Genomic DNA, 25153 nt, shown 5'->3' on the forward strand with positions numbered 1-25153 from the left:
GAAACGCCCGGCTGCAGGTGGATGCCCGACACTAGGGGAGGCAGGAGTAATGTCTTCAGTGTCTGTCGTTTTGCTTGAAGTGTGTCTCAATAGGCTGATACACTAGTTGTAAGCGTGCCTTGGATTCAAGTGAGCTGTCTGCCCTTGAAAAGATGGACCTTACAACATACGTCCTACGGGACGGGTAGGAGGTTGACTGATTCGAAGGATCTCCTGAGGGTTAAGCTCAGCTGTTGAGGTCACATGACAAGAGAGAGACGACAGGAGTTATGTTTTGTTCTGTGTGTGTTGTGAAATGAAACGTACATTGTTACACAGATAAATCCAGTCAGGTTTGAGGTTGCTACGGGCAACAGAGAGAGAGAGAGACAGAGAGAGGTAGGGGTTACGTTTTGAGTTTGTCTTTTTTTCAGTTCAACCCCCCCTCCTTCTCTTCTGTGCGTCCTTGACAGTTTTTTTTTTTCCTCTTCTCTCTGACATTAGCACTGTTGTTAGCTGGTACACCCCCACGCACGCAGCTGGCATACTTTTTTTCTCTCGTGAGAAAGCGGGAGGGGGTCACTCCTTGCGCGGAGTTTGGAGGACAATAAGCCTCAGCATAACCAGATATATGCAATTATTACTTTTTTATGGAATTTTTGGAGTTTTGCCATTTAAACATTTGTGTATACAGTGTAGGCACCGCTGGCAAGAGTGCTAATCGTAATAAAAAAACAGTTTTTATCAGGAAACACAGTTTGCCGTAGTTGGCTGGATGTTTTGAGGCTATTTTTTTTTTTTTATGGAATTAGAGATAATGAGAACTTACATTTTGCAAATGGGTCCCTATGTAAAAGGAAGCTCTGGGAAAAAATTTTGAAAATTGGCTACTTACCAAGGGGGGGTTCAACTGTGAATATTTTTTGTTCCTGAAATAGTCATAGAATTTATTTTTGGACAGAAAGGGTTACCGCAATTAGTGTGACCATTGAACCCTATTGGCACTGAGCCAAAAGTTTCAAATTAGATTAACTCTATATCTACTTATAATATTTGAGAGATATTTAGGGGGCATCCTCTATTCCAGGAGGGGAACCTCTGGTTAGCTCTGGTCACCCCTGGTCTGAGTTTTGAAAATTGGCACACAGCCAAAAGTTTTAAATCAAGTTCAGCGATTGGTTACCAGTACTGACCCCTCCGGCCGTCAGCTGAGACAGCGGCAGGAGAATAGAAAAAAGTAAGGGACCTTGCATTTAAGCTGGGTGGCCCAGAAAGAGGGGGGGGGGGAGGAATATGGATCAGCATATTCGCAAACCAGAGAAGGGAAAGCAGAAGGAAGAAGAGCCAACATTCACACAGACTCAAGATACGCCCTTGGAGTAGCTCATGATTTTGGTATCATCCGGAGAGCTAGAAGGTTCCTGACAGCGGCTGGAACATCGGTTAAACATGGTCCTGCCATCAAGGATTTAATGGATGCACTACTCCTACTGGAACAAGTGGCTGTCTTGAAGGTTAAAACACATGGCAAGCTGAATTCTCAAGAAGCCAGGGGAAACCACTTGGCAGATGAAAAGCTGGAATGGATCGACAAAGGAGAAGAATACGAAAGATGGGGAGGATAGAAAAGACACCGCAGAAACATTTGGCCAGGAGCCTACGCAGTCACAAACATGACAGCTAGAACCACGGCTAAAAAGAAAAAACGACTTAGTGAGATAGTACGTCGATTTGGGGTCCAAGAGGTGATAGAGAGCGATCAGGGCCCAGCTTTCACAGCAACCCTAACAAAAAGAGATTTGGGCAGCACTGGGAGTTCAGTTGGCTTTACGCACCCCATACCACCCTCAAAGTAGTGGGAAGGTAGTAAGGATGAATGGGATTCTAAAGAACAGGATGTTAAAGATGGCCCAAGAGACTAACATGAGTTGACCAGACAGTTTGCCTATTGCCCTGTTCAGTGTCAGGCACACCCCCCGGGGGGGGGGGGGGACATGCCCTGTCTCCCTATGAAATTTAGTTTGGTTCAGCCCCCAGACTTGGCTGTTACTCCCCACAGCAGTCGCAGTTACAATCTGATATGTTAACTTGTTATGTTACATATTTGTCTAAAGCCTTAACTAATATCCATTCTCGAGTATTTTCCTCCATTCCAGATCCAGAAACAGACTCGGGAACCCACAGTCTTCAGCCAGGAGATTGGGTGTTAGTGAAGAAATACACAAGGAAAAATTCACTTGATCCCCGATACGAAGCACCTGGATACACGCCTTTCACTGCAAGAAAGCCCAATCTCCTGAAGACAAGATTCTGCTGGCAGCACAATGATTGTGCTGTATATCCTTTTTTCTTATAAGTTTGATAAAAGCTCAGCAGGTGATCATCACCATAACAGGTACTCAAAAGGCGGCCATCACTAAGACAAATGGTGTCGCTACATTTTGGTACAATTCATCCAGCACATAAGTGGTTACGTTTATTTATTTATTTTTTATTTTTTTGATCTTTGTAGTATAATACCCCTGATAAATACACTGACTCAGCACCCAACCACAGGAGGAAGCGAGCAGCTCCCGCTGGAAGCTTTGATCCTCATGTGTACATAGATGCCATAGGGGTCCCAAGGGGGGTCCCAGATGAATTCCAAGCTAGGGATCAGGTAAAAGCTGGTTTTGAGTCTTTGCTCCCCATAATAACCTTCCTGACAACACCGGTCCAAATGGTAAGGTTACTCTAGCTATCAAGAAATTGGAAGATCTGTCATTTGAGTTGAAGAAGAACTCAGGTATTACAGACCCTTGGGATCAATATCTTAGCTGGATGAGTGGGTGGCAGAAGGTGCTCGCCCAGATAGGAGTAACAATACTGATAATCCTAGTTCTTTTAACCCTGATTGTATGCTGTATTCTACCATTTGTAAAGAAGCTAATGAGTAAAGCTGTAGACAATAGCACACCTACATTTCTCCACCAAGAAGAAGAAGACCGCCTTATGATGGAAGAGGACAAACCCTTCACCCCTCTACAGTCACTCCCTGTTCATAATTTCACAGTTCTATAGGGTTGTAGGGATAGATAGCACCTGACTGCCCTCTCCAGGCTGTATCGAGGGGGGTAGTGAACTAGTTACTGCTCTTCTCTATATACAGCCCTAAAAAAGTTCCGGAGGAGTTTGGGCCAGGTGAGTAGGCACTTTAGTATGAGGGACAGAAGAAAAAATAGCCATTTTAGGGGGGCTTGTGAAGGAATGTGATGAACACTTGTGAATTAAGCAAAATGTCTATTTTTCTATGTCTGTTTCTCTATACATGTACATATCTTCCTTACTCAAAATGGCCGTTACTAGATACTCCCCACCACCGACAATGGAATGCGAGAAAAAGATGGAGCCTTGGCACAGTGCCTTCAAAAGAAGATAACATTCATGAACTGGAAGGGGACCACCTTACAATGGACCTGACTAATCAGAAAGCTGCAAATAATCTGTATTATGCTAATATTATGCTTATGACGTACTAACATATGACACCGCCTACTAACTATATAATATACTGTCCATTAGAAATAAAAGTAGTATCATTTACCTGAACAATGTGTCAGTCTATGATATCCACGTGCATGCACTCTAATTACCTATTTAATCAGATCCAGCAGCAAGAAATCTATTTTGAACCTGATTGAGGTTCCTTAACCTTTACATGACGAGGCACCGGAATGGTCTGATGAGGTTGGGGATTAGGGACGTGCGGAGTTCTCTGACTGCTGCTTCTCCCTTCACCAGGAGCCGGTTGGAGCTGTGGTGAGCACTGTGGTCCAGAAGAGGAGCATCCTAGGAGAAGGAATCAGCAGGATCACGGTGAAGGAGGGCAGAGTGCGGGCCACTCTCTTCATACCGCCCAGTGAGTGTCCCCAGAACAGGGGATCAGGGTCCCTGGGTGTGACATGGAGGTTCCCTGGTGTGAAAGGGAATCAGGGTCACCAGGTTTGCCATGGGGGATAGGGGTCACTGAGTGTAACAAGGTTTCGGGGTCACCAGGTGTGCCATGAGGAATTGGGGTCCCTTGGTGTGCCATGGGGGACTGAGGTCCCCAGGTGTAACACGGAGGAACATCAGGGTCCCCAGGTGTGACATGGAAAAACATCAGGGTCTCTGGGTATGACATGGAGGAACATCAGGTGCCCCTGGTGTGACATGGAGGATCATCGGGGGTCCCTTGGTGTGGCATAGAGGGACATTAGGGTCCCCAGGTGTGACATGGAGGAATATGGGGGTCACTGGGTATGACAGCATAACATAGAGGAGCCATCAGATCAGGGTCACTTGGTATGACATAGAGGAGTTTTTAACCCCTTCCCTTTTTATTTAATTTTTTTGGGGGCGGGGGGGGGGGGGGCGCAAGTAGCTGGTCTTGCCTAGGGTGTAAAATAGTCTAGCACTGGCCCTGGTTGACAGTGGCCACAACCATTTGCATGTAATTGGTCACTCAGTGATTACCTGCAGATGATTAGCACTGGATGCAGTCTATCGGTGTCAGGGGCCAATCATACTCAGGTAATCGCTGCATGTTCGATTTCATGCGAATAGCTGCAGGTGATGTCAAGCTCCCATAGCTTTGAATAGGGCTTTCGTCCCACAGCTGTTTGCAGGATACCCCACTGAGTCTCCCATGGGTAACCACAGTCAGTCCCCTACCCAAGTGTAAAGGGGGCCAAAAGAACAAAAAAAATGAAACGTGAATTTCATAAATGAATAATATTTACAGAAAAGTTTTGGAAGATTTTCAGATCTAAAGGTATCTGCGAAAAATTTGTGGCAAGACAAACAATCAGCTTATATTCTGTCCCTTGCATCTGCTTCTCCTTGAAATGAATGTTCGCATAAAATAATAATTTGCAGTCAATTAAGTTAGCTATATAGAATTAGAACCAGCTGTGCAATATGTCTTAACTGCAGACTGCACAATCTGCCTGTTTGGAATCAATCCTGGCCTTAGCCTATATACTGTATGCACTACGCCTGTCCTTGAGTGTTTGGTACTTTGCATCATTTTCTGAAAGCTGATGCAAGTGGGGTGAACACCGAGGGACACCTCTGTAGTCATATAGTCGCTCCAGTAATGACCTTGTAGTTGTCGCTGTGTAACTTACAGGTTATAACACATCCACTTTACAACTACATCTTCCATCATATCTATTTTTGTCTATGTATGCCTTGTCTTGAAAGAGTGGTGTTAGCCCAGATTAATTATTGATAGGCAAGGCCTAAAATAATTTAAAAATGACATACATCTTTTCACACAAATTGAAAACATACGTGAATAGCACTGTGCAAGTAACTTCTTGAACCGTCCTTTTTACATATGGAGAACACTTCATTTGTATATATTTAAGTGCATGAGTTACTCAGTCCTTTGGCTAGATAAGATAACATTTTCCCAAGCCTTGCTAGTTGCAGTAAAAGAACAATCCACTTTTATAATCAAAAGCAATTCAAAATAAGTAAAGAAGGCAGCGGTAATGAAGGGATTTTAATCAATCCCTATATACTGTATATCCAGGTGGCTTCATTCTCTATCCTCAGAATATTGTTTTACATGGGGTCTATTGGAGGCACTCAGAGAAGTCTAATCATTTGATCTTGATCCCATCATCCAAAGAGAACCTTCCACAAGAAATGTATATGGATGAAAGCCACAATGACACAATGAAATGCAGCTTGTCCATAGGAAGCTTTAGATTTACAAAACTAGGATGTGGAGCCAGTTATTGTGCAGATTTGGAGACCATCTTCTCCAGGAGGTTCATCATCCTTTCCTGGAGCTGCAAGCTCTGTACTTGGATGATGTTCTGTTGGTCCAGAATCCGTCGTACTTCCCGACAGGTTTCCTCCATTGCCCGGCTCAAGCGCTTTTGTTCCTCCAACATGTTCTCCATGATCTTCAACTTCTTCTTCTGAAAGTTACAACTGTGCACTTTCCTTTTCTTCATAGACCTCTCACCAGACCTAAGACAAAGCGTTGTAATGTAAGAGTGAGAGAAGAAGGCATTAGCAAACTTCAGATTTTCAGCTCAGAGAGTAGAATATTAGCTAGAGAAAACTCAGTCGAGCTGTGTGTACAGCAACCAGTAAAACATTGAAGACCTGCTTTTTCTGAGTTTTTAAAAGCACGGTAAAGTGTTAGAATCTCTGGAATGTTTTCATGGTTCTCTATACAGGCGGTCCCCGGGTTACAAACATCCGACCTACAAACGACTCCTACTCACAAACAGAGGGAGACAACAGGGAGTGAAGGTTGCTCTAGCTCTAGGAAGGGAAATTCACTCCTGTAATGGCACTTTTCCACTGCAAGTACTGGCTCGGCTCTACTCAACCCTGCTTGGCCCGGTTTGCTTTTCCACTGCTGGTACCACATGGTACGGTGTTGGAACGGTTCGGTACGGTACTGTATGGTTTGCTTTTCCACTAAAGTAGTACTAAAGTTAAGTGGGTGGGATAACAACCGGGTGGGTGGGATTCTCTGACCAATCAGTGGCTAGTAGTGACTGCATGCAAAGGATTGTGGGATATGGTACCAGTTTGGTACCTGTTGGAACCACAATCGAGTAGGTACTGTTTTTGAGAGCCGTACCGTTCGGTTCGGTTCCATGCAGTGGAAAAGCGCTGCCGTACAGTACCGTACCGAACCATTCCTACACTATACCATGCGGTACCAGCAGTGGAAAAGCACAAAAGCGAGCTGAACCGTTCGGTTCCATGCAGTGGAAAAGCGCCATAAGAGTTCTCATGGGAAAAAGATGTCTCTACTGAAGCTTTATCACCAATCCTTGTTTCCACAACAACCCACAATCTTTAAAATCCAATTGTCATAGGGACAGAAAGTGAGGTAAAATCTTCTGAACAGGAGTATAGACAGCAAAACAAAAGGGAACAGGGGTGGTAACCCTTCTCTATGCTATGCAAAAAACTTAAAAAATATGCTTTTGGCTGGAGCCACGCTTAAAAAACTTATATGTTCTGACTTAAGAACATACCTACAGACCCTATCTTGTTTGTAACCCGGGGACTGCCTGTATCTCAATAGGTCCCATTAAAACACAGAAAGTTTAGAGAAATCTCCATAACATAGACAATAGAAACTGTACAGATATTTCCCCAGTAACCACATAATACATTTTTTCCCACATGGAACTCAGACCTCAATGGAAACCTGACAGAGGTTCTAACCCTTCTAAACTTTATCTAAAACAAATGAACAAACACGTTTAGTGTTAGAATTACTTACTAGACCTTTCATATCTTTATAAACAGATTATTTATCTCTATCTGCATGGTCAACCTGACGTGACTATCTGCACGGTAGTTCTGTATCTGTAGACCTAATGGGCGGAAGTAGCATGGAAGTACTTTGATATACAGGCACCTTGCTAAAGAGTCCCCATATATAACCATTTATCATGTGCTTCATGTTTAATTAGACATATAAATGTTGCACACAATGTACACAGACAATGAAGTTGATTTACTAAAGGCAAATATACTGTACACTAGAAGTGCACTGCAAGTGCAGTCGCTGTAGATCTGAGGGGAAGCTCTGAAATGAGGGGAAGCTCTGCTGATTTTTATCATCCAATCATGTGCAAGAAAAAATGCTGTTTTTTTTATTTTCCTTGCATGTTCCCCTACGATCTAGAGCAGTGCACAGACTATTAACATTTAGTAAATCAACCCCAATGCCCCATGTACATTATATACACCTAAATTACCAGTTCAAGGGTAAATATTGCTGTGCTAGGTGTAAGTGGGTTGGTCATGTGAGTAGAAATTCATTAAAAAAAAAACAGGGAAATAGGGAGATCTATAGTTATAAAGGAATATGTCCTTAGGTAGAGTATATAGACTGTAATGGTAATATTTACCAGGAACCACAGGCAACCAATATTATACTGAAAAACAAGACAATGGAGTAGAGAGGATGTAGGTCCTCTCAGGATGGTTGCAAAAACTAGGCTCACTATAGTCAACAGTGCATAAATTAATTTATTAGGTGATTTTAAAACAAATAAACAAAATACAATGAAGTATCAAGATCCTGAAAACTCAGTGAAGTAAGATAAAAATATATATGACCTTTTGGACCAGGGAAGGAATATTGCAGATTCCTGCAATATCCTTACCATGCCACATTAACCATAAGGAAAATAATCTACGTAGATTATGTGGGAACTTAGGGTGTGGTATCAAGTTGGATTAGTACACCATTCCTATAGTCATGACTGAAAGTATTAAATAAAGAAACTTTGATTCATGTGGGGTGGTCCCTTGAGTGCCACATCCCAAATAGAGATACAAGAACAATAGAGTTCCCCTTGGGGCGGGACTTTTAAGGCACTATGTAATATCAAGATACACAATTTATTTGAAAATTTTATTGAAAAAAGTATATACAAAACAAGAAAATATGTTAAAATGCTGGCAAGTTATACAGACATAACGTACAACAGTGAAATGCACCACAAATAGACCGCGGGTATTGACCCGACGCGTTTCGGAGAGGAACCCCGAACTCCTTCTTCAGGGGTGCCCGCAGGAAGTGGTCTAAAAATAATTAGTATGTAAGTCATGTGTCACTTAGACAAAATTAAATACAATATAGTATTTTGACAAAATTTTCAAAGCACTTACATATTCACTGTAGAGAATGAAGAAAACTTGCCCGCCTGTAAAGGCTAAAACCAAGAGATCAGACTGCCGCAAGGTGCTAAACTGGGATGCCGTGTAGAAATGCTCGATGTTGGACCCAAAAGAAACCTTCTCTGTGTGTCGCAGGTGGCTGAAAAACTGCTTGCAACCCCAATTCCCCGAAAGGGAAAGAGGGGGTAGGAATAGCTGGAACCCCCAGAAGACAGTCCTGCTGAGCAAAAGCCAAATGATTAGAAAAGATCCCCAATTTAGCTAAAAAACGCAATAGTGATAGTAATTGCTTTTTTGGAAAAAATCCCAAAAACCAAAAATTAATAAAAATCAGAAAAATTGTTAAATAAAAATTATTGTTTTGGTTTATTCATTTGAGGGGAAAAGGGCCATCGTCTGTTGCTTAGATAGTAAGAGACAACACAGATTAATTGTGATTGGAAAAATTGCACTGCGGGATTTTGCAAGTCCCAAAACCTATGGTTGAAAATACCAGAGGAGAGACATAGTGAGTATCCTCTTGTAAAGAATATGAATTCAACAAGAAAGAGAAAGAAAAAAAGAACAGAACTTGCCATCAGCATTGAAGTACATCGGCAGACTGTTTAGCAAAATTTCTCAAAAAATAAATACCTTAGAGTCACTTGTAACGGGCAGACAAATCCAGCTTGGCAAAATAGATGTTATCTCATGCTCGGCAGTGGAACAAATGAGTCCAATGTCGGGCATGTAAGATATATAAGGAGCCTTGTCAATCAGCTGAGACTAGTCTCAGCCGAGAGACAATTGCAAACAGCTGGTTGCCAATAGGGTTCCCCGGGTCACATACGCCGGGCCTGCCCCCTGCCGGAGACATCCGGCGGAAGCTGGGCCGGCCTGTGCGTCCCACCGACACGGTGAAGGACTTCCGCCTGCGTGAGACGCAAGGCGGAGTCCACTGGGCATGCGCCTATAGCTCAAACAGAGCTAGATGGAATTGGGCTGTTGCCGCTGTTGCGGGCGCCATCTAGTGGCGTCCGCTTACCGTGCCGGGCTATTCCAGAGCCAAGATGGGAAATAAGTGTCTCCCCATCGTGCAGCTTCCATCCATCGAGACATCAGAGAAGGTTTGGGTCCTGTAAAAGAGTAAAATAAAGCAATAAATACCAAAAGCCTAAATGCAAATGGTTGTCAACAATGCAATATCCGAATATAATTTTAGGAAAGGATATTTTTCAAAATAAACAGTCGGCACCATAGTCGGTCAGGCTGACCTACCTGTGTACAAAGATTTAATTCGTACATATGCTAAATTACAAGATGTTATAGAATCACTCAATATTCACCATTACATGAAATAGAATTGCAAAGCATCTAAACAACCCTCATATTAAATTCATGTCAATAATTAGAAACATTGGGTAACAATAAAAATTATAAGAAAAAAGAAAAAAGAAGAAAAGAATTGCAGAAAAAAGAAAAGAGAACTGCGACATATCCAGAAACTGGAGTCATTAGATTTCCATACCACCGGATGTGAAGCCTTAGAGGAAGGGTTTGTATGAGACCATCTCATTAAGTCCTGGTGGCTCTGTTGCTCTAAGGCGATAGATCCACCTCAGCTCGAGCTGGAGGAGGGTCTTGTTCCAATCCCCCCCTCTCGAGCTGGGGTGGACTCTATCAAGGATCAGAAACTTAATTTTGGGAAACCTCCCTGCATGTACCAAACTGGTATGGCGACCGAGAGGAAGCTCAGGGTCGCAAGTTCTCTTCCTCTTTATGTGCCGGCAGGCACGTTTGGTGAAATCCAGTTTAGTTTTGCCAACATAAAAACAACCGCACCCACAGAGAAGTAAATATACCACCCCGTGGGTGCGGCAGTTGGCAAAATGCATGGGCCTGAAAATTTGTCCATTCGGAAGAATGGGATTCTTGGTAGTATGCATGAACTTGCAATACTTGCATGCCCCACACATGTAGGTTCCCCTGACTTTGCAGGGGTCCCTGTTTCCATGGGCAGCAAATTCGCTGTGTGTCAATTGATCCTTAAGAGCTGGAACTTTTCTATGTGTGATTTGTGGAAATGCTGGGACATGTTTACCTACAATTGGGTCAAATGCAAGCATATGCCAATGTTTGGTCATAATCTTTTTGATTTCCATATGTTGCTCTGAGTACCTAACGATTAATCTAAGGGTGTGATCATCCGGTTTTTTGATTTTAGGGGCCAGTAGTGTGTTCCTGTCTATTCCTTTGGCATTTCTGTATGCCTTTTTGAGGGTTGTCGGGGAATAGCCTCTTGCTAGGAGTCTACTCCTCAGATCATTAGCAACTCCTTGAAAGACAGTGAGGTCCGTGCAATTCCGTCTGGCCCGAAGATATTCGCCAAACAGAATGGAACGCACCAATGTCTCGGGGTGGAAGCTAGAGGCATGGAGGATGGTGTTGCCAGCAGTGGGCTTTCGAAAAAGCCCACTGTGGAGAACACCATCCTCTCCCCTGGACACCTCTACATCCAAAAAGGTAACATGGCAGGGGTCAAAATTCATAGTAAATTTCAAATTGAAATCATTTTTGTTTAATCTGTCCATGAAAGCGTTGAGTGATTCAGGTGACCCATGCCAGAGCATAAACACGTCATCGATGTATCGGACCCACAAATTAATGTGGTCCGTATACATCGATAACGCGTCGTCCCTGAGGATGGCTCGCTCCCACTCCCCCAGGTACAAATTGGCGTAGGATGGGGCACAACAAGTGCCCATCGCTACGCCTTGCACCTGGAGGTAGTGGGAGCCGTCAAACGTGAAAACATTGTGCAATAGAATAAACTGTAAACTGGACAGTATAAATTCGCCATAAGCATCTAAGTTGTTATCTTGCATCATGGTGTGTCTGACTGCTGAGAGGCCTCGATCGTGGGGAATGGAACTATAAAGTGCCTCCACATCAATCGTGACCAACAAGCAGTCAGGAGGCACCCATATATGTTCAATTTTTTGTAGAAAATGGATGGTGTCTCGTATGTGAGATGGCAGTTGTATCACGAATGGTTTCAAAAAGGAATCGACCAATCTACTGGCATTATCCGTTAAGGACCCTCTACCTGAAATAATAGGACGCCCTGGTGGATTAGTGGCGTCCTTATGTATTTTGGGGAGGGCATAAAAGGTGGGGGTAATCGGAAATGGTGTACGGATAAAGTCCCATGTATGTTTAGAGATAATCGCATTTAAGTATGCAGAGTCAACTAATTGATAGAATTCCAGCTGATATTTCAATACTATATCCGATGGAATTCTCCTATACCATTCCTGGTTCCCAAGAATCTTTAAACACATGGCGGCATACTGGGAATTATTCATAATCACCACGTTGCCGCCTTTGTCAGCCTGTTTAATGGTGATTGTAGGATTCGCCTTTAGTTTCTCAATAGCTTGCTTTTGGTTGAAGGTGATGTTTTTGTTGGTAAATTTTTTAGTATTCAATTTTTCAATTTCTTTGGTTACTATTTTTACGAAGGTGGCAACGTGGGGATTGGAAGTGTTGGGAAACCTATCTGACTTCTTTTTAAGAAGGGAGCCTGTGTTATGTTGTGTCGTTTTTTTCGGATCATAACCTGCCAGCAGGGAAGGCAGGTCAATGCGATCAATGAGATCGTCATTTTCCTCCAAGAGAGAAATGAGTGTCTCCAATGCAGGGTCTGGTTTAGGCTGTGCAGTCTTAGATGTATTTTCTTTATCAAACAAAATCTTAAAATTTAATTTTCGGGCAAAAAGGTGTAAGTCCTTTATGAACTCAAACTTGTCTAACTTTCTGCTCGGACAAAAACTCAGACCTTTGGAGAGTATTTCAATTTCCTCTTTGGATAGATGGTAATCTGACAGGTTGACAACCGATAAATCGACATGTGGGACTTGGATAACAGGTGTAGTTGGTGAAAGGGGTGAATCAGTGACAATTAGATCGGGGCAGTTGGGGTGAGGGTCGGTGCTTGTGAATGAATTAACTCTAAAAAAGTAGTGTCCTGTAAATTAATAGTAGATGCTAGTGAGGAAAGTGCAGTGTTGGAAGTAAGATTGATATCAGTGTTAGGTTGTGTGGTTTCTTGAGGTGAGTTGGTGTCCATGTGTGGTCTCTGTGAGGCTGCTTTAAACAAAGGGAGATTTGTGCCTGAATCGCCTTGGGTGTAAGGCTTTTTAGTGGAGTGTCCTATACTATTGTCTTCTTGAAATGCACGTTTGGTGGTTCTATGTTTGCTTGGAATTTGGGGGGTATTTTTAGGTCCACCCTTGGAGGGGATTGGGGGAGCGGATGGTCGTTCCCTTTGGGTAAAAGGAGATATTGAGGGTTTGGGTGTGTTCCATTTGTAAGCCTTTTTCTGACCAAAGGCTATGGAGTCACGACCGAATTTTTGTTGTTTTTTGATAAGGATATTGCGGTTATATACTTCCAAGTGTTCCTTCAACTGTTTCTCCTTAATTGGAAAAAGTTTGTGAGACTTATATTTTTGAATTTTCTCACATAAATTCTTAATTTCCAAGTCTAATTGGGAGGTGCGGATAGTATACTCTCCAATAAGGAGTGTCATGAGATTGGCTGAACACTCACTGAGAGTATTCTCCCACTTGGTCTTAAAATCTGCACTGAGGTCCTCCAACATTGGAAAGACCTGCATCCTAAGACCAATTGGGTTAATTTTATTTTTTAAATAATCTTGGAATGTTTTGACATGCCAAAAATAGGCAGACTTTTTTTCCAGAGATTTAGATAACTGAAAAAATAAGGCCGATAAGTCTACATCCGCATATTCCCTATCTCCAAACTCTTTTAGGTATTTTGCCATGAGTGATTCCCACTCGTCCCCTACGTAGGTGGACATGTTTATATACCCCTTGCAAAGAGATCTCGCAGTGCCAAAGAAAAAAATTGAAAATTGAAGGTATGAAAAAGAAGAATATTGAGGAGATTGTAATCAAGCAATGTACAAATTGATCCCAAAAAACTTATATATGAAATAAAAACTGTTCTATACAGTCATAAATGTCAAAAATAAGGAAATATCAACAAGTATATATTCAGAAGTAGGGAGGACACCACATGAATCGAAAACGGGGAGTGGTATTTGCTACCTGGTATGAGTCAAAGAAACTTTGATTCATGTGGGGTGGTCCCTTGAGTGCCACATCCCAAATAGAGATACAAGAACAATAGAGTTCCCCTTGGGGCGGGACTTTTCAGGCACTATGTAATATCAAGATACACAATTTATTTGAAAATTTTATTGAAAAAAGTATATACAAAACAAGACCCTCCTCCAGCTCGAGCTGAGGTGGATCTATCGCCTTAGAGCAACAGAGCCACCAGGACTTAATGAGATGGTCTCATACAAACCCTTCCTCGAAGGCTTCACATCCGGTGGTATGGAAATCTAATGACTCCGGTTTCTGGATATGTCGCAGTTCTCTTTTCTTTTTTCTGCAATTCTTTTCTTCTTTTTTCTTTTTTCTTATAATTTTTATTGTTACCCAATGTTTCTAATTATTGACATGAATTTAATATGAGGGTTGTTTAGATGCTTTGCAATTCTATTTCATGTAATGGTGAATATTGAGTGATTCTATAACATCTTGTAATTTAGCATATGTACGAATTAAATCTTTGTACACAGGTAGGTCAGCCTGACCGACTATGGTGCCGACTGTTTATTTTGAAAAATATCCTTTCCTAAAATTATATTCGGATATTGCATTGTTGACAACCATTTGCATTTAGGCTTTTGGTATTTATTGCTTTATTTTACTCTTTTACAGGACCCAAACCTTCTCTGATGTCTCGATGGATGGAAGCTGCACGATGGGGAGACACTTATTTCCCATCTTGGCTCTGGAATAGCCCGGCACGGTAAGCGGACGCCACTAGATGGCGCCCGCAACAGCGGCAACAGCCCAATTCCATCTAGCTCTGTTTGAGCTATAGGCGCATGCCCAGTGGACTCCGCCTTGCGTCTCACGCAGGCGGAAGTCCTTCACCGTGTCGGTGGGACGCACAGGCCGGCCCAGCTTCCGCCGGATGTCTCCGGCAGGGGGCAGGCCCGGCGTATGTGACCCGGGGAACCCTATTGGCAACCAGCTGTTTGCAATTGTCTCTCGGCTGAGACTAGTCTCAGCTGATTGACAAGGCTCCTTATATATCTTACATGCCCGACATTGGACTCATTTGTTCCACTGCCGAGCATGAGATAACATCTATTTTGCCAAGCTGGATTTGTCTGCCCGTTACAAGTGACTCTAAGGTATTTATTTTTTGAGAAATTTTGCTAAACAGTCTGCCGATGTACTTCAATGCTGATGGCAAGTTCTGTTCTTTTTTTCTTTCTCTTTCTTGTTGAATTCATATTCTTTACAAGAGGATACTCACTATGTCTCTCCTCTGGTATTTTCAACCATAGGTTTTGGGACTTGCAAAATCCCGCAGTGCAATTTTTCCAATCACAATTAATCTGTGTTGTCTCTTACTATCTAAGCAACAGACGATGGCCCTTTTCCCCTCAAATGAATAAACCAAAACAATAATTTTTATTTAACAATTTTTCTGATTTTTATTAATTTTTGGTTTTTGGGATTTTTTCCAAAAAAGCAATTACTATCACTATTGCGTTTTTTAGCTAAATTGGGGATCTTTTCTAATCATTTGGCTTTTGCTCAGCAGGACTGTCTTCTGGGGGTTCCAGCTATTCCTACCCCCTCTTTCCCTTTCGGGGAATTGGGGTTGCAAGCAGTTTTTCAGCCACCTGCGACACACAGAGAAGGTTTCTTTTGGGTCCAACATCGAGCATTTCTACACGGCATCCCAGTTTAGCACCTTGCGGCAGTCTGATCTCTTGGTTTTAGCCTTTACAGGCGGGCAAGTTTTCTTCATTCTCTACAGTGAATATGTAAGTGCTTTGAAAATTTTGTCAAAATACTATATTGTATTTAATTTTGTCTAAGTGACACATGACTTACATACTAATTATTTTTAGACCACTTCCTGCGGGCACCCCTGAAGAAGGAGTTCGGGGTTCCTCTCCGAAACGCGTCGGGTCAATACCCGCGGTCTATTTGTGGTGCATTTCACTGTTGTACGTTATGTCTGTATAACTTGCCAGCATTTTAACATATTTTCTTGTTTTGTATATACTTTTTTCAATAAAATTTTCAAATAAATTGTGTATCTTGATATTACATAGTGCCTTAAAAGTCCCGCCCCAAGGGGAACTCTATTGTTCTTGAAAGTATTAAATATGTCAAGAATATATCATTTTGCACAGAATATATTGAAAATAATTAAGGTAGATCACAATAAACAGTGGTGATAATCAAGTGACTCAGCATGCGCAAATGGTCATAGGTATAGGGTTCCTTCCGATTTTTTAAGGAATAGAGGTCAAAAGGGTTAAATGACTCAATGTGTCACAGTGGTGTGGGAAGTATGTTGACCTTTAGAAAAGGAAGAAAGTATGTGCTGCACAATGCACGTTGATTTAGACGTTGGAGCTCATACTGTTAGGGTATATTGTCATATTGATGTAAAATCAAGTTATTGGTATCTGTATCCTTTGGTATGACACGATGCAGCGGCTGTGGTTACCACAGAGTACTTATTAGTAAGGGGCAATGATATATATAAGAGAATGTCAATATATATATCTCTCGCTCTTTAAATAGAGACTGATGGGTATATAGTATCCCTTTTTAGGAGTAAGACTCTGAAGGCTGTGAAAGTAATGACAGCCTTAATAGATGTGTGGAGGGGCTCGTGACACCCGGGACCGGAGCAACTAAGGAAGGGGAGTAATATTTTTGCAGTGTTTAAGTAAAATCATCCGGGTACATCCGATACTTAATCCTGCTGAGGAATGGTGAATGAAGAAATCTTCTCACCGTTACTCACCCATAGAAGACCGGTCAACCTGCCTCGGTGTATCTGAGCTTCGTTACCTCTGTTTGTTAGGGGCACCTCTACATCTGGGTAGTCTGCTCATCTCCTGTAGTCATCAGATAGCTCCGTAGCTGGTAGCTAGAGTTAGCTTGTTCCTTCGGTGGTTTCAAATTTGCCGCGATGTCGGGAGTGGTCTGAAGTCCGGGGAGAGGGGGTTTTGTGGCTTGTGTTGGAGGGAGGTGGAGGGGATGAGAGTGAGAGCTCTATCCTCTTCCTCCTAATGCCCGTACTCTTGCGGTTTACCGCATGCATGTGCCGCATGTGCCGTACCAATTTCCTTTTCAGTTCCGTGTATGATCGGAGGTTTCCTTGGCGTGGTGGGTGTGGCGCTGGTGTGTGATGTTAACGCGTTTCGCGTGATGACGCACGCTTCTTCAGTCATACCAAAGGATACAGATACCAATAACTTGATTTTACATCAATATGACAATATACCCTAACAGTATGAGCTCCAACGTCTAAATCAACGTGCATTGTGCAGCACATACTTTCTTCCTTTTCTAAAGGTCAACATACTTCCCACACCACTGTGACACATTGAGTCATTTAACCCTTTTGACCTCTATTCCTTAAAAAATCGGAAGGAACCCTATACCTATGACCATTTGCGCATGCTGAGTCACTTGATTATCACCACTGTTTATTGTGATCTACCTTAATTATTTTCAATATATTCTGTGCAAAATGATATATTCTTGACATATTTAATACTTTCAGTCATGACTATAGGAATGGTGTACTAATCCAACTGGATACCACACCCTAAGTTCCCACATAATCTACGTAGATTATTTTCCTTATGGTTAATGTGGCATGGTAAGGATATTGCAGGAATCTGCAATATTCCTTCCCTGGTCCAAAAGGTCATATATATTTTTATCTTACTTCACTGAATTTTCAGGATCTTGATACTTCATTGTATTTTGTTTATTTGTTTGAAAATCACCTAATAAATTAATTTATGCACTGTTGACTATAGTGAGCCTAGTTTTTGCAACCATCCTGAGAGGACCTACATCCTCTCTACTCCATTGTCTTGTTTTTTGGTCATGTGAGTAGCCCTTACCCCTGGAGGGGCTACTGGAAATAGATAGGCTCTCCCAAAGTAGTACAAAAGCTATTAATTCCAATGCCAGAGGTCCCATGGCCGTGCTTACAGTCGTGCCGTGTTACAGTGCGATTGTATTGCTGGATACATGTGAGCGCATTTTTATTTAAGATTCTTTCAGCTGTATTACACTATGTGGCAGTGGCGGCCGGTTTATAGGGGGCGCAGGGGCACCGCCCCCCAATTGTGCGAGGGAAAAAAAAAATAAAAAAAAAGTTAGCATTTGCAGCCCACTAGGGGCGCCGGACCTATTGTGTGCTATGGGGGGTGGGGTTTTGCACCCCACGTGCGTCACGCAGAGGCGCCGATTGGCGGCCTTCTGGGTGTCATCAGGACGCAGAGCAATGCACCCCGATGCTCCCCACTGTGGCGCTGTCCTGGCTGTGATTGGTCCAGACTCCAGCCTGGACCAATCATAGAGGACATCCCGGGTGACGTCGCGTGGGGGGCAATTGGGTATTGGGACGCCTGCCTTTACACGCACATGAACTTTAATGGCATCCCAGTCTTAATCCGTAGGATTCAACATTGTGTTGGCCCATCCTTTGCAGCTATAACAGATTCAGCTCTTATGGGAAGGCGGTTCACAATGTTTAGGAGTGTGTCTATGGGAATGTTTGACCATTCTTCCAGAAGCACATTTGTGAGGTCAGGCGCTGATGTTGGACGAGAAGGCCTGACTCACAGTCTCCCCTCCAATTCATCCCAAAGGCGTTCTATCGGATTGAGTTTAGGACTCTGTGCAGATTAGTCAAGTTCCTCCACCCCAAACTCACTCATCCATGTCTTTATAGACCTTGCTTTGTGCACTGGTTCAAATAATTTGGTGATGGGGATTATGGTGTGGGGTTGTTTTTCAGGGGTTGGACTTAGCCCCTTAATTTCAGTAAAGGGAACCCTTAAGGCATCTATTCTGCTGTTCTTTTTATTTTCTGTTCTATTTTTTTCTATTCTATTTTTTCTATTCTTTTATTTTGTATTCTGTTCTATTTTACTCTATTATATTCTTTTATTTTCTATAATATTTTTTTCTATTATTTTCCTTTCTATTTAATTCCTTTCTTTTCTAGTGTATTCTCTTTAGAAATTCAAATTCGATGATATATATTATTTGATATATATTAAAATATATTATATATATCTCAATTTATATATTTGAGATATATTATTTGAATTTTGTTAAAAATTTTGTTTCAGTAATTTTGATTAATTTAAATTAGTTACTGTTGTAATAGAAATAGAATAAAATAAAATATAGCCATCTTCTGAAATTCAAATTTCAAATAAAATAAATTCAAAATAGAATAGAAAATAATAGAATAGAATAGAAAATAATAGAATCCGAAAAACAATAGAATAGAAAGAATATAACAATTGCCAAAAATTCAAATAGAATAAATTTGATTTTGAATAGAATAGAAAAGAATAGACTAATTTAGAATAAAAAATAAAAGAATAGAATTGACTAGAATAGAGAAAATAGAATAGCATTAAACAATAAAATAGACTAGACTATAACCATCTTCCAAAATTTGAATAGAATAAATTATAATTCGAATAGAATATAAAATATAAAAGAATAACATAGAAAAAACAATAAAATAGAATGGAGTGGAAAGAATATAACTATGTTCCAAAATTAGAATTTTAAATAGAATAAATTTTTCCCACTTTCAAAGAATGGCGGTATTCTTGATGCTATCTCTATCTGAGATATTCAATGTATTGTATTCATCTGCGAATCACATAGTCGCTCAAATGGAAGAAGTTCTTCTTCTGACCTAATAGGCTGAGGTACTGTTGTTACAAAAGGTCTTAGCTGGAGATACCGCCATTCATTCAAAATCATTCATTCCCTTTTGTGTTTCAAATCTTGATATGAACATAACTTTCGCTTTTTCATTATATCCTTTATTTATACGTTTTTTCCACTATCCAATCACCAAATTGTGTGTCATTTCTAAGTAAAAAATAATTTGTCCCCGTGATTGAAATGAATGGTGAATTATAGTCCCATTTTGATTGTAAATTATATCCCATACCTTTAACACATTTCTAGTCAATTCGTGTGTATGCCCATCTTTCTTACTATACCTATGTGGTACCCATATATTATCCCTCAACCGTGTTTTATGTGTGTTTTCAGTTTTCACCCATGATTTATCACTTCTTATTTTTCTCCGCTCTATCAATCGTAATAATACTACGGCCCTGTAATATCTTTTGAAATCAGGTACCGCTAGGCCCCCATGTACTTTATCTTTGCTTAGTAATGAGAGCTGAATTCTCAGTTTCTTATTCTGCCATATATACTTTGTTATCATTTAGTTAAATTTTTTAAAGCAAGTCTGTGGGATATATATTGGTAGCATCTGGAATTTAGAAAGAATTTTCGGCACTATCACCATTTTATTTTATTTTTTACCTTTTTCTCTTGTATTAGTTCCTCGTTTAATCTCCAATTACTTATCCTCATTTGGGTATCCATCATCTTTATCTTCATTATTACTGGGGCATGATCTGATAGCGATATTATTGCTATAGATGTTTTAATTATGGAGTCTAGCAGTCTATGATCTACCAAAACGTAATCCAATCTAGAGTACGTCCCATGCACTGGCGAATAGAATGTGTAGTCTTTAACACCTGGGTGTTGCACCCTCCATGTATCCACCAACTGGGCTTTATATAATTTCTTCTTCACCTTCCTCAGTTAATGGCTGCCAATCACTGATGCATGTGACATACTATCTATTTGTGGATTCATGCAAAAATGTAAATCTCCCGCCAATATCACTATTCTTTTTCTAAAATCCATTACCTTCCCCACCACTTTCTTTAGTAAAGAAAGAAAGCAAGGGCGCCAAGTCACAAGGATGAGTAAACAATGACAACTTTATTATGGCAACTTACATGTAGATAATCCAGGGACAGCCTGTATGGTATCGGTGGAAGATCCCCGCAGTGAAGCCAGATGGTGTGTTTGGGCTGTGAGGTCTAAAAGGCGGTCCTGTACTAAGGTGAAACACACGGTCCGGGATAAACTGTGACCTACGGATAGCAAAGGCTCCCTGGATGGGCAGCCTCGCTAGTGCCCGCTGGTGTCCGGAAGTGACCGAAGACCTGAACCGGAAGTGGCCGGAGATGACGCTGAAGCCAGCCACTTCCGGTTCCTGTTTTCGGTCACTTCGGTCATTTATCCTTTAGTTATTTATTTATTTGTAACTCCACCGATAGTGTGGTCTCCTCTATCCCGTTGGAACAGTGAGCGCTGATTCACTGATTTAGGTCAGTGGTTTTGTCTGTACTTTCTTTAAGTAACCTGATGGATTTTTATTCGGACAGTATATACGCGAAGGCCCGAGGCTGGTGATGATGCAATGTGATTTTTGCCCAGTGCTCTGAATGTCAAAGTGAATTTATGTAAATAATGAATCGAAACCAAACACATTTTTTCACTCAGCACATGTCTAAAAATACTTAAACATTCAGGAATGAGCATACAGTATATTGCCTGGCATAATCCCTTGCTGCATGTCACCTCCAACTTCTGGGTAAACACACCACTAATACGTACAGTATTTTACCTTTGCTTGTATGACTGCAGACTTGTGGAACTCTCTGAATTGTCATCCTGGAAACAGCCCTCATCATATGTGAACTGGTTGTAGGGCAGATAGAGGGGTGTAGATTTGACCGAAGGAGATTGCGAGGCTTCAGTCTGAGAGGTGGAAGGCCCAGGCTGTAACTTCCCGTCTGTCTGTTCCGGCAGTTTAGACAGGATATGATCAATGGTTTTAAAATAAGGCCAGTCAGGGGGAACAGATTCACCATCCGTCATACATTTTAACTTTCTAATAAGACACAGTGATAAAGAAAGAACATTAAAAAAAAAAATGTAGCATTTCCAGATTTGCAAACTTCGGCTACAAAACGAAAAATCTAATTTTAAAGCAATATATTAGGGCACTTCCAACCTGTGAACATTTTTATTTGCAGCCAATCCTAGAATGATACCATAATAGAAGTAACAAAATAATAATTATTAATAATAATAACAATAATAATAAGGCTTCATGTACATGGGCACATTTGCTTGTGTAGCATAAAGACATAGGGGTTGATTTACTAAAACTGGAGAGTGCAAAATCTGGTACACCTGTGCATGGCAGCCAATCAGCTTCTAACTTCAGCTTGTTAAATTAAGCTTTGACAAAAAAAAAAAAAAAACCTGGAAAGTTTCTATGCAGAGCTGCACCAGATTTTGCACTTTCCAGTTTTAGTAAATTAACCCCATTGTGTATTTCTGATGTGCTGGGTGCCCTGGAGCTGCTCACAGCCTCTAACAGACATAAATGGGTGAAGGCAGTTGTACACCACTATTTGCATGAAGCAGCCACGGGCACAGGTGCGTTAGGTGTATTACGTATGTGCACATGCACTACTTTATGCAAATAGCAGTGCATAGCTGCATACAACTGCCTTCACCTATTCAGTTCTACAGGCAGCTGTAGGACATCCATCACACACCAAAAATACGTAATGTTTTTACAGTGCATGGGCAAATGGACCCAGGTAAATGTAGCCTAAATACCATTAGCAATATAAATGCATTTGCTTTACAAAATCTTGAAACATGACCTGTTAAGCACCAATCAAATACAATCTCCCACCCTTATACTGCATAGTGAGAGCCCAGTGGCCACATATTTCATCAGCTGCAATCCTACTAAAGAACTTGGCACTTCCGATTATGGCTCACATCTGCATTCTTTCCTTGGCTCCCTAGCAATGTGCGGCCCTAAGTACCTAATAGTTGTGTTCAGTCTCTGTCACACATACCTATTACACAACCACGCTATATGCAGCGCTGCCTTGCTAGCTATTGCCTGTGTCCTGAGAAAAATAGCGCAAATATGTATTTCACAAAAAAAAAAAAAACAAACAAATTAAAGAGGAAAAAATATATAAAGGCTCTATAAAGTATCTATAGTAGTCTCTTATAAGTGCATAATAAACACCAAAAAAGTGCTATAGTTCTGTGCAAATATTCCTCAAAACAAGGTTGGAAGTCTTCAATAAAGTGTTCCAGTAATCCACCACCGCCACACCAGAGAACTTACCAACTACACATGACCACCTGCTACAGGTAAGTCATACAATGTAAGTTATCATCAAGAGGTCCACAGCGGCTCTAGAGTTCCTCCACACTTGATATCACCAGGGTGTCACCCCTCCTCAGCAACTTTATCCACCGCTCCTCTCACCAAAATTAAGGGTGTGCTCACAGGTTTCACATAGAGGAATCATATGGAAAACAAGGAGGATTCGCCATAGTGTAAAACCTTTAAATTTTAAAACAATACACAACTAGGTAGTCCTACTCACATTCTAAGGTGCTACACCTTGCACCAAGGAGTATTCGCACTTAAAACCCATTGAAATAGTTACGGCATTTCATTCAAATCCCTTCCACATCACACTTAATGGTTGCTTCCTGCAGAGAAGGTGCACATTTTCATGGGGAACCAAGAGTTAACTGGAGAACAGTTGCAGTGAAAATGTACATGGTGTACGTTCATCTCTAAGAGCAGAGGACCACCATAAGGTTGAGTTTTCCCTCACTGCAGCCTCTGCTTTGTCCCAGAGCATTAATGAAAATAGCACAAAGCAAAAGGTACCCCATGTGTAACAAAGTGACCCTTTGTAAGGTGCCTAGCATAGCCCAGAAGAACCCACCCCGGGCTAGGCCTCTAATGCAACGCGTACGGGGGAGGAGCCTGCACGTCATTACGCCGGTCCGGAGGTACCAGGAAGTGGTTTTGAAGGCTTGTGGAAGCTGGCACGGCTGAAGTGCCTAATAATGTAAGTGCGATTCTTATGCCTATGAATAAATAGCCCCTTGATCAAAAAAGAGAGCATTAGATCTCCTATTTTGTATGTTTTACAACTGCATCCCTGAGACCTGAGAGACTGGTTGGAGGTGAAGGCAGAGGGGATCACCAGGCGACTGTGGATACTTATCTATATGCTTGTTTTGACTCATTTGAGTCTCCATCTGAGGTGAGCTGCTAATCTCACTATTTGTCACTGGACCACTGGGAGTGAAGCATGCAGCACATTTTGCACAGATGGAGATTCCTTTATTCATGTGTCACTGAGATTGCACTGTGTATTGGGACTTTTTTCACATTTATTCAGTCACTTTATTTATTTATTTATTGAATACTGGGACTTTTCACATTTTGGCTTGTTTGATTCATATTGATTTATGATTATCACCACACTATTTGTCACATGATTTTCTAAGCGATATTATTTATTATTTTATTCACTTAGCGCAGCAATATTATTTTATTGATTACTGTGTTTTGTGTTTGGCACTGATTGCTTGCAGCTTTGTGTTTATCACTTTATTTGAGGATTGCGCTGATTATTTACACTTTTATTGTTATAGGCCTCTAATGTGACCCTTGCTTGGCAACCAACAAGGAGGGAAACATGGAGGACGAGAAAAACACCTCAAGCTGTACCAGGCGGGGGAAAAGTATTCAAAGACTTACACAGTGAAGCAGTGTCAGGAGTTCTACAGTTTTCAGTCTTGGATCTACTGGACTATAGGTCGATGATTCAACACTTCCTCTGTTTTACAGAGTGTTCTCAGAGTCAGTGAGCGTTGGCTGGCGCTGGCTAGCGTCAAGGAAGCACCAACGGGCATTTTTCCAGGATCAAAGTCCCAATTGTAATTAGTTCAAGCCGAGAGGAGTATTCCACTCATTCCCTTCTCCCATCCCCTTAATTTATAATAAAAACCACAAACAAAGATGCCGGAGTTGTCATTGTCTCAATTGTCTCAATTGTCACACCTGGGGACTCAGCTCACATGGGCTGGAGAGGATTCCGGTGCTAATGGCAGACCCATATCAGGCCACATTGGGGGGCTCGTCTGGAATTTTGCCATTAGTTACTGGGTCAGTTGCCCTTGGCAAAGGCGCAAGAAAAAGTCCAAAAAATCAATTTTTGTGTCCGGAACTGCTACATCAGCATCAGGCCGGGTGTGAGACTGTGACTGCGGGAGGCAGGGAGAGTGGACAGACTAGAGGCCCACAGAGAGGGATGTTTGTGGCAACGCAAATGCTCCAGGAAAGACTGTAAAGTGACCAAGACTCTTCATATGGATTATGAGATGTATTCTGCTGTCAGAAAGTGGAAAGCAGGAGACAAGTATGTCAGGATGCGTGAATGCAGTAGCTACCTGATAGCAAGGAGTCCTAGTGTGAACAGTGCAAATGGCGTCAAGGGTCCAGTGAAGGACAGAGAAGTGGACTCGGAGGTCCCAGTGTGGACAGTGAAAATGGAGGCCAGGGGCAAGGGAAGAGAGGTGCCAGGGGCCGGGTGGTGGTGCAAGCTATG

At 41.6% G+C, this 25153-nt stretch overlaps 1 protein-coding gene across 1 annotated transcript in view; it reads right to left on the minus strand.

Moving 5' to 3' along the window:
- Positions 1 to 5555: 5555 nt before the first annotated feature.
- Positions 5556 to 25153, minus strand: part of MSANTD1 (Myb/SANT DNA binding domain containing 1) — a 35262-nt gene continuing 15664 nt past the window's right edge. Inside the window, exons 2-3 of the mRNA XM_082264301.1 lie at positions 21328 to 21594; positions 5556 to 5982 (exon numbers count right to left, since the gene is read on the minus strand). Coding sequence (XP_082120427.1) covers positions 5742 to 5982; positions 21328 to 21594 — 508 coding nt within the window. The 3' untranslated portion in view covers positions 5556 to 5741. The remainder of the gene's footprint in view (positions 5983 to 21327; positions 21595 to 25153) is intronic.

The sequence above is a fragment of the Pelophylax lessonae genome, assembly GCF_965119305.1.
Source record: "Pelophylax lessonae genome assembly, chromosome: 1".
NCBI lineage: Eukaryota > Metazoa > Chordata > Amphibia > Anura > Ranidae > Pelophylax > Pelophylax lessonae.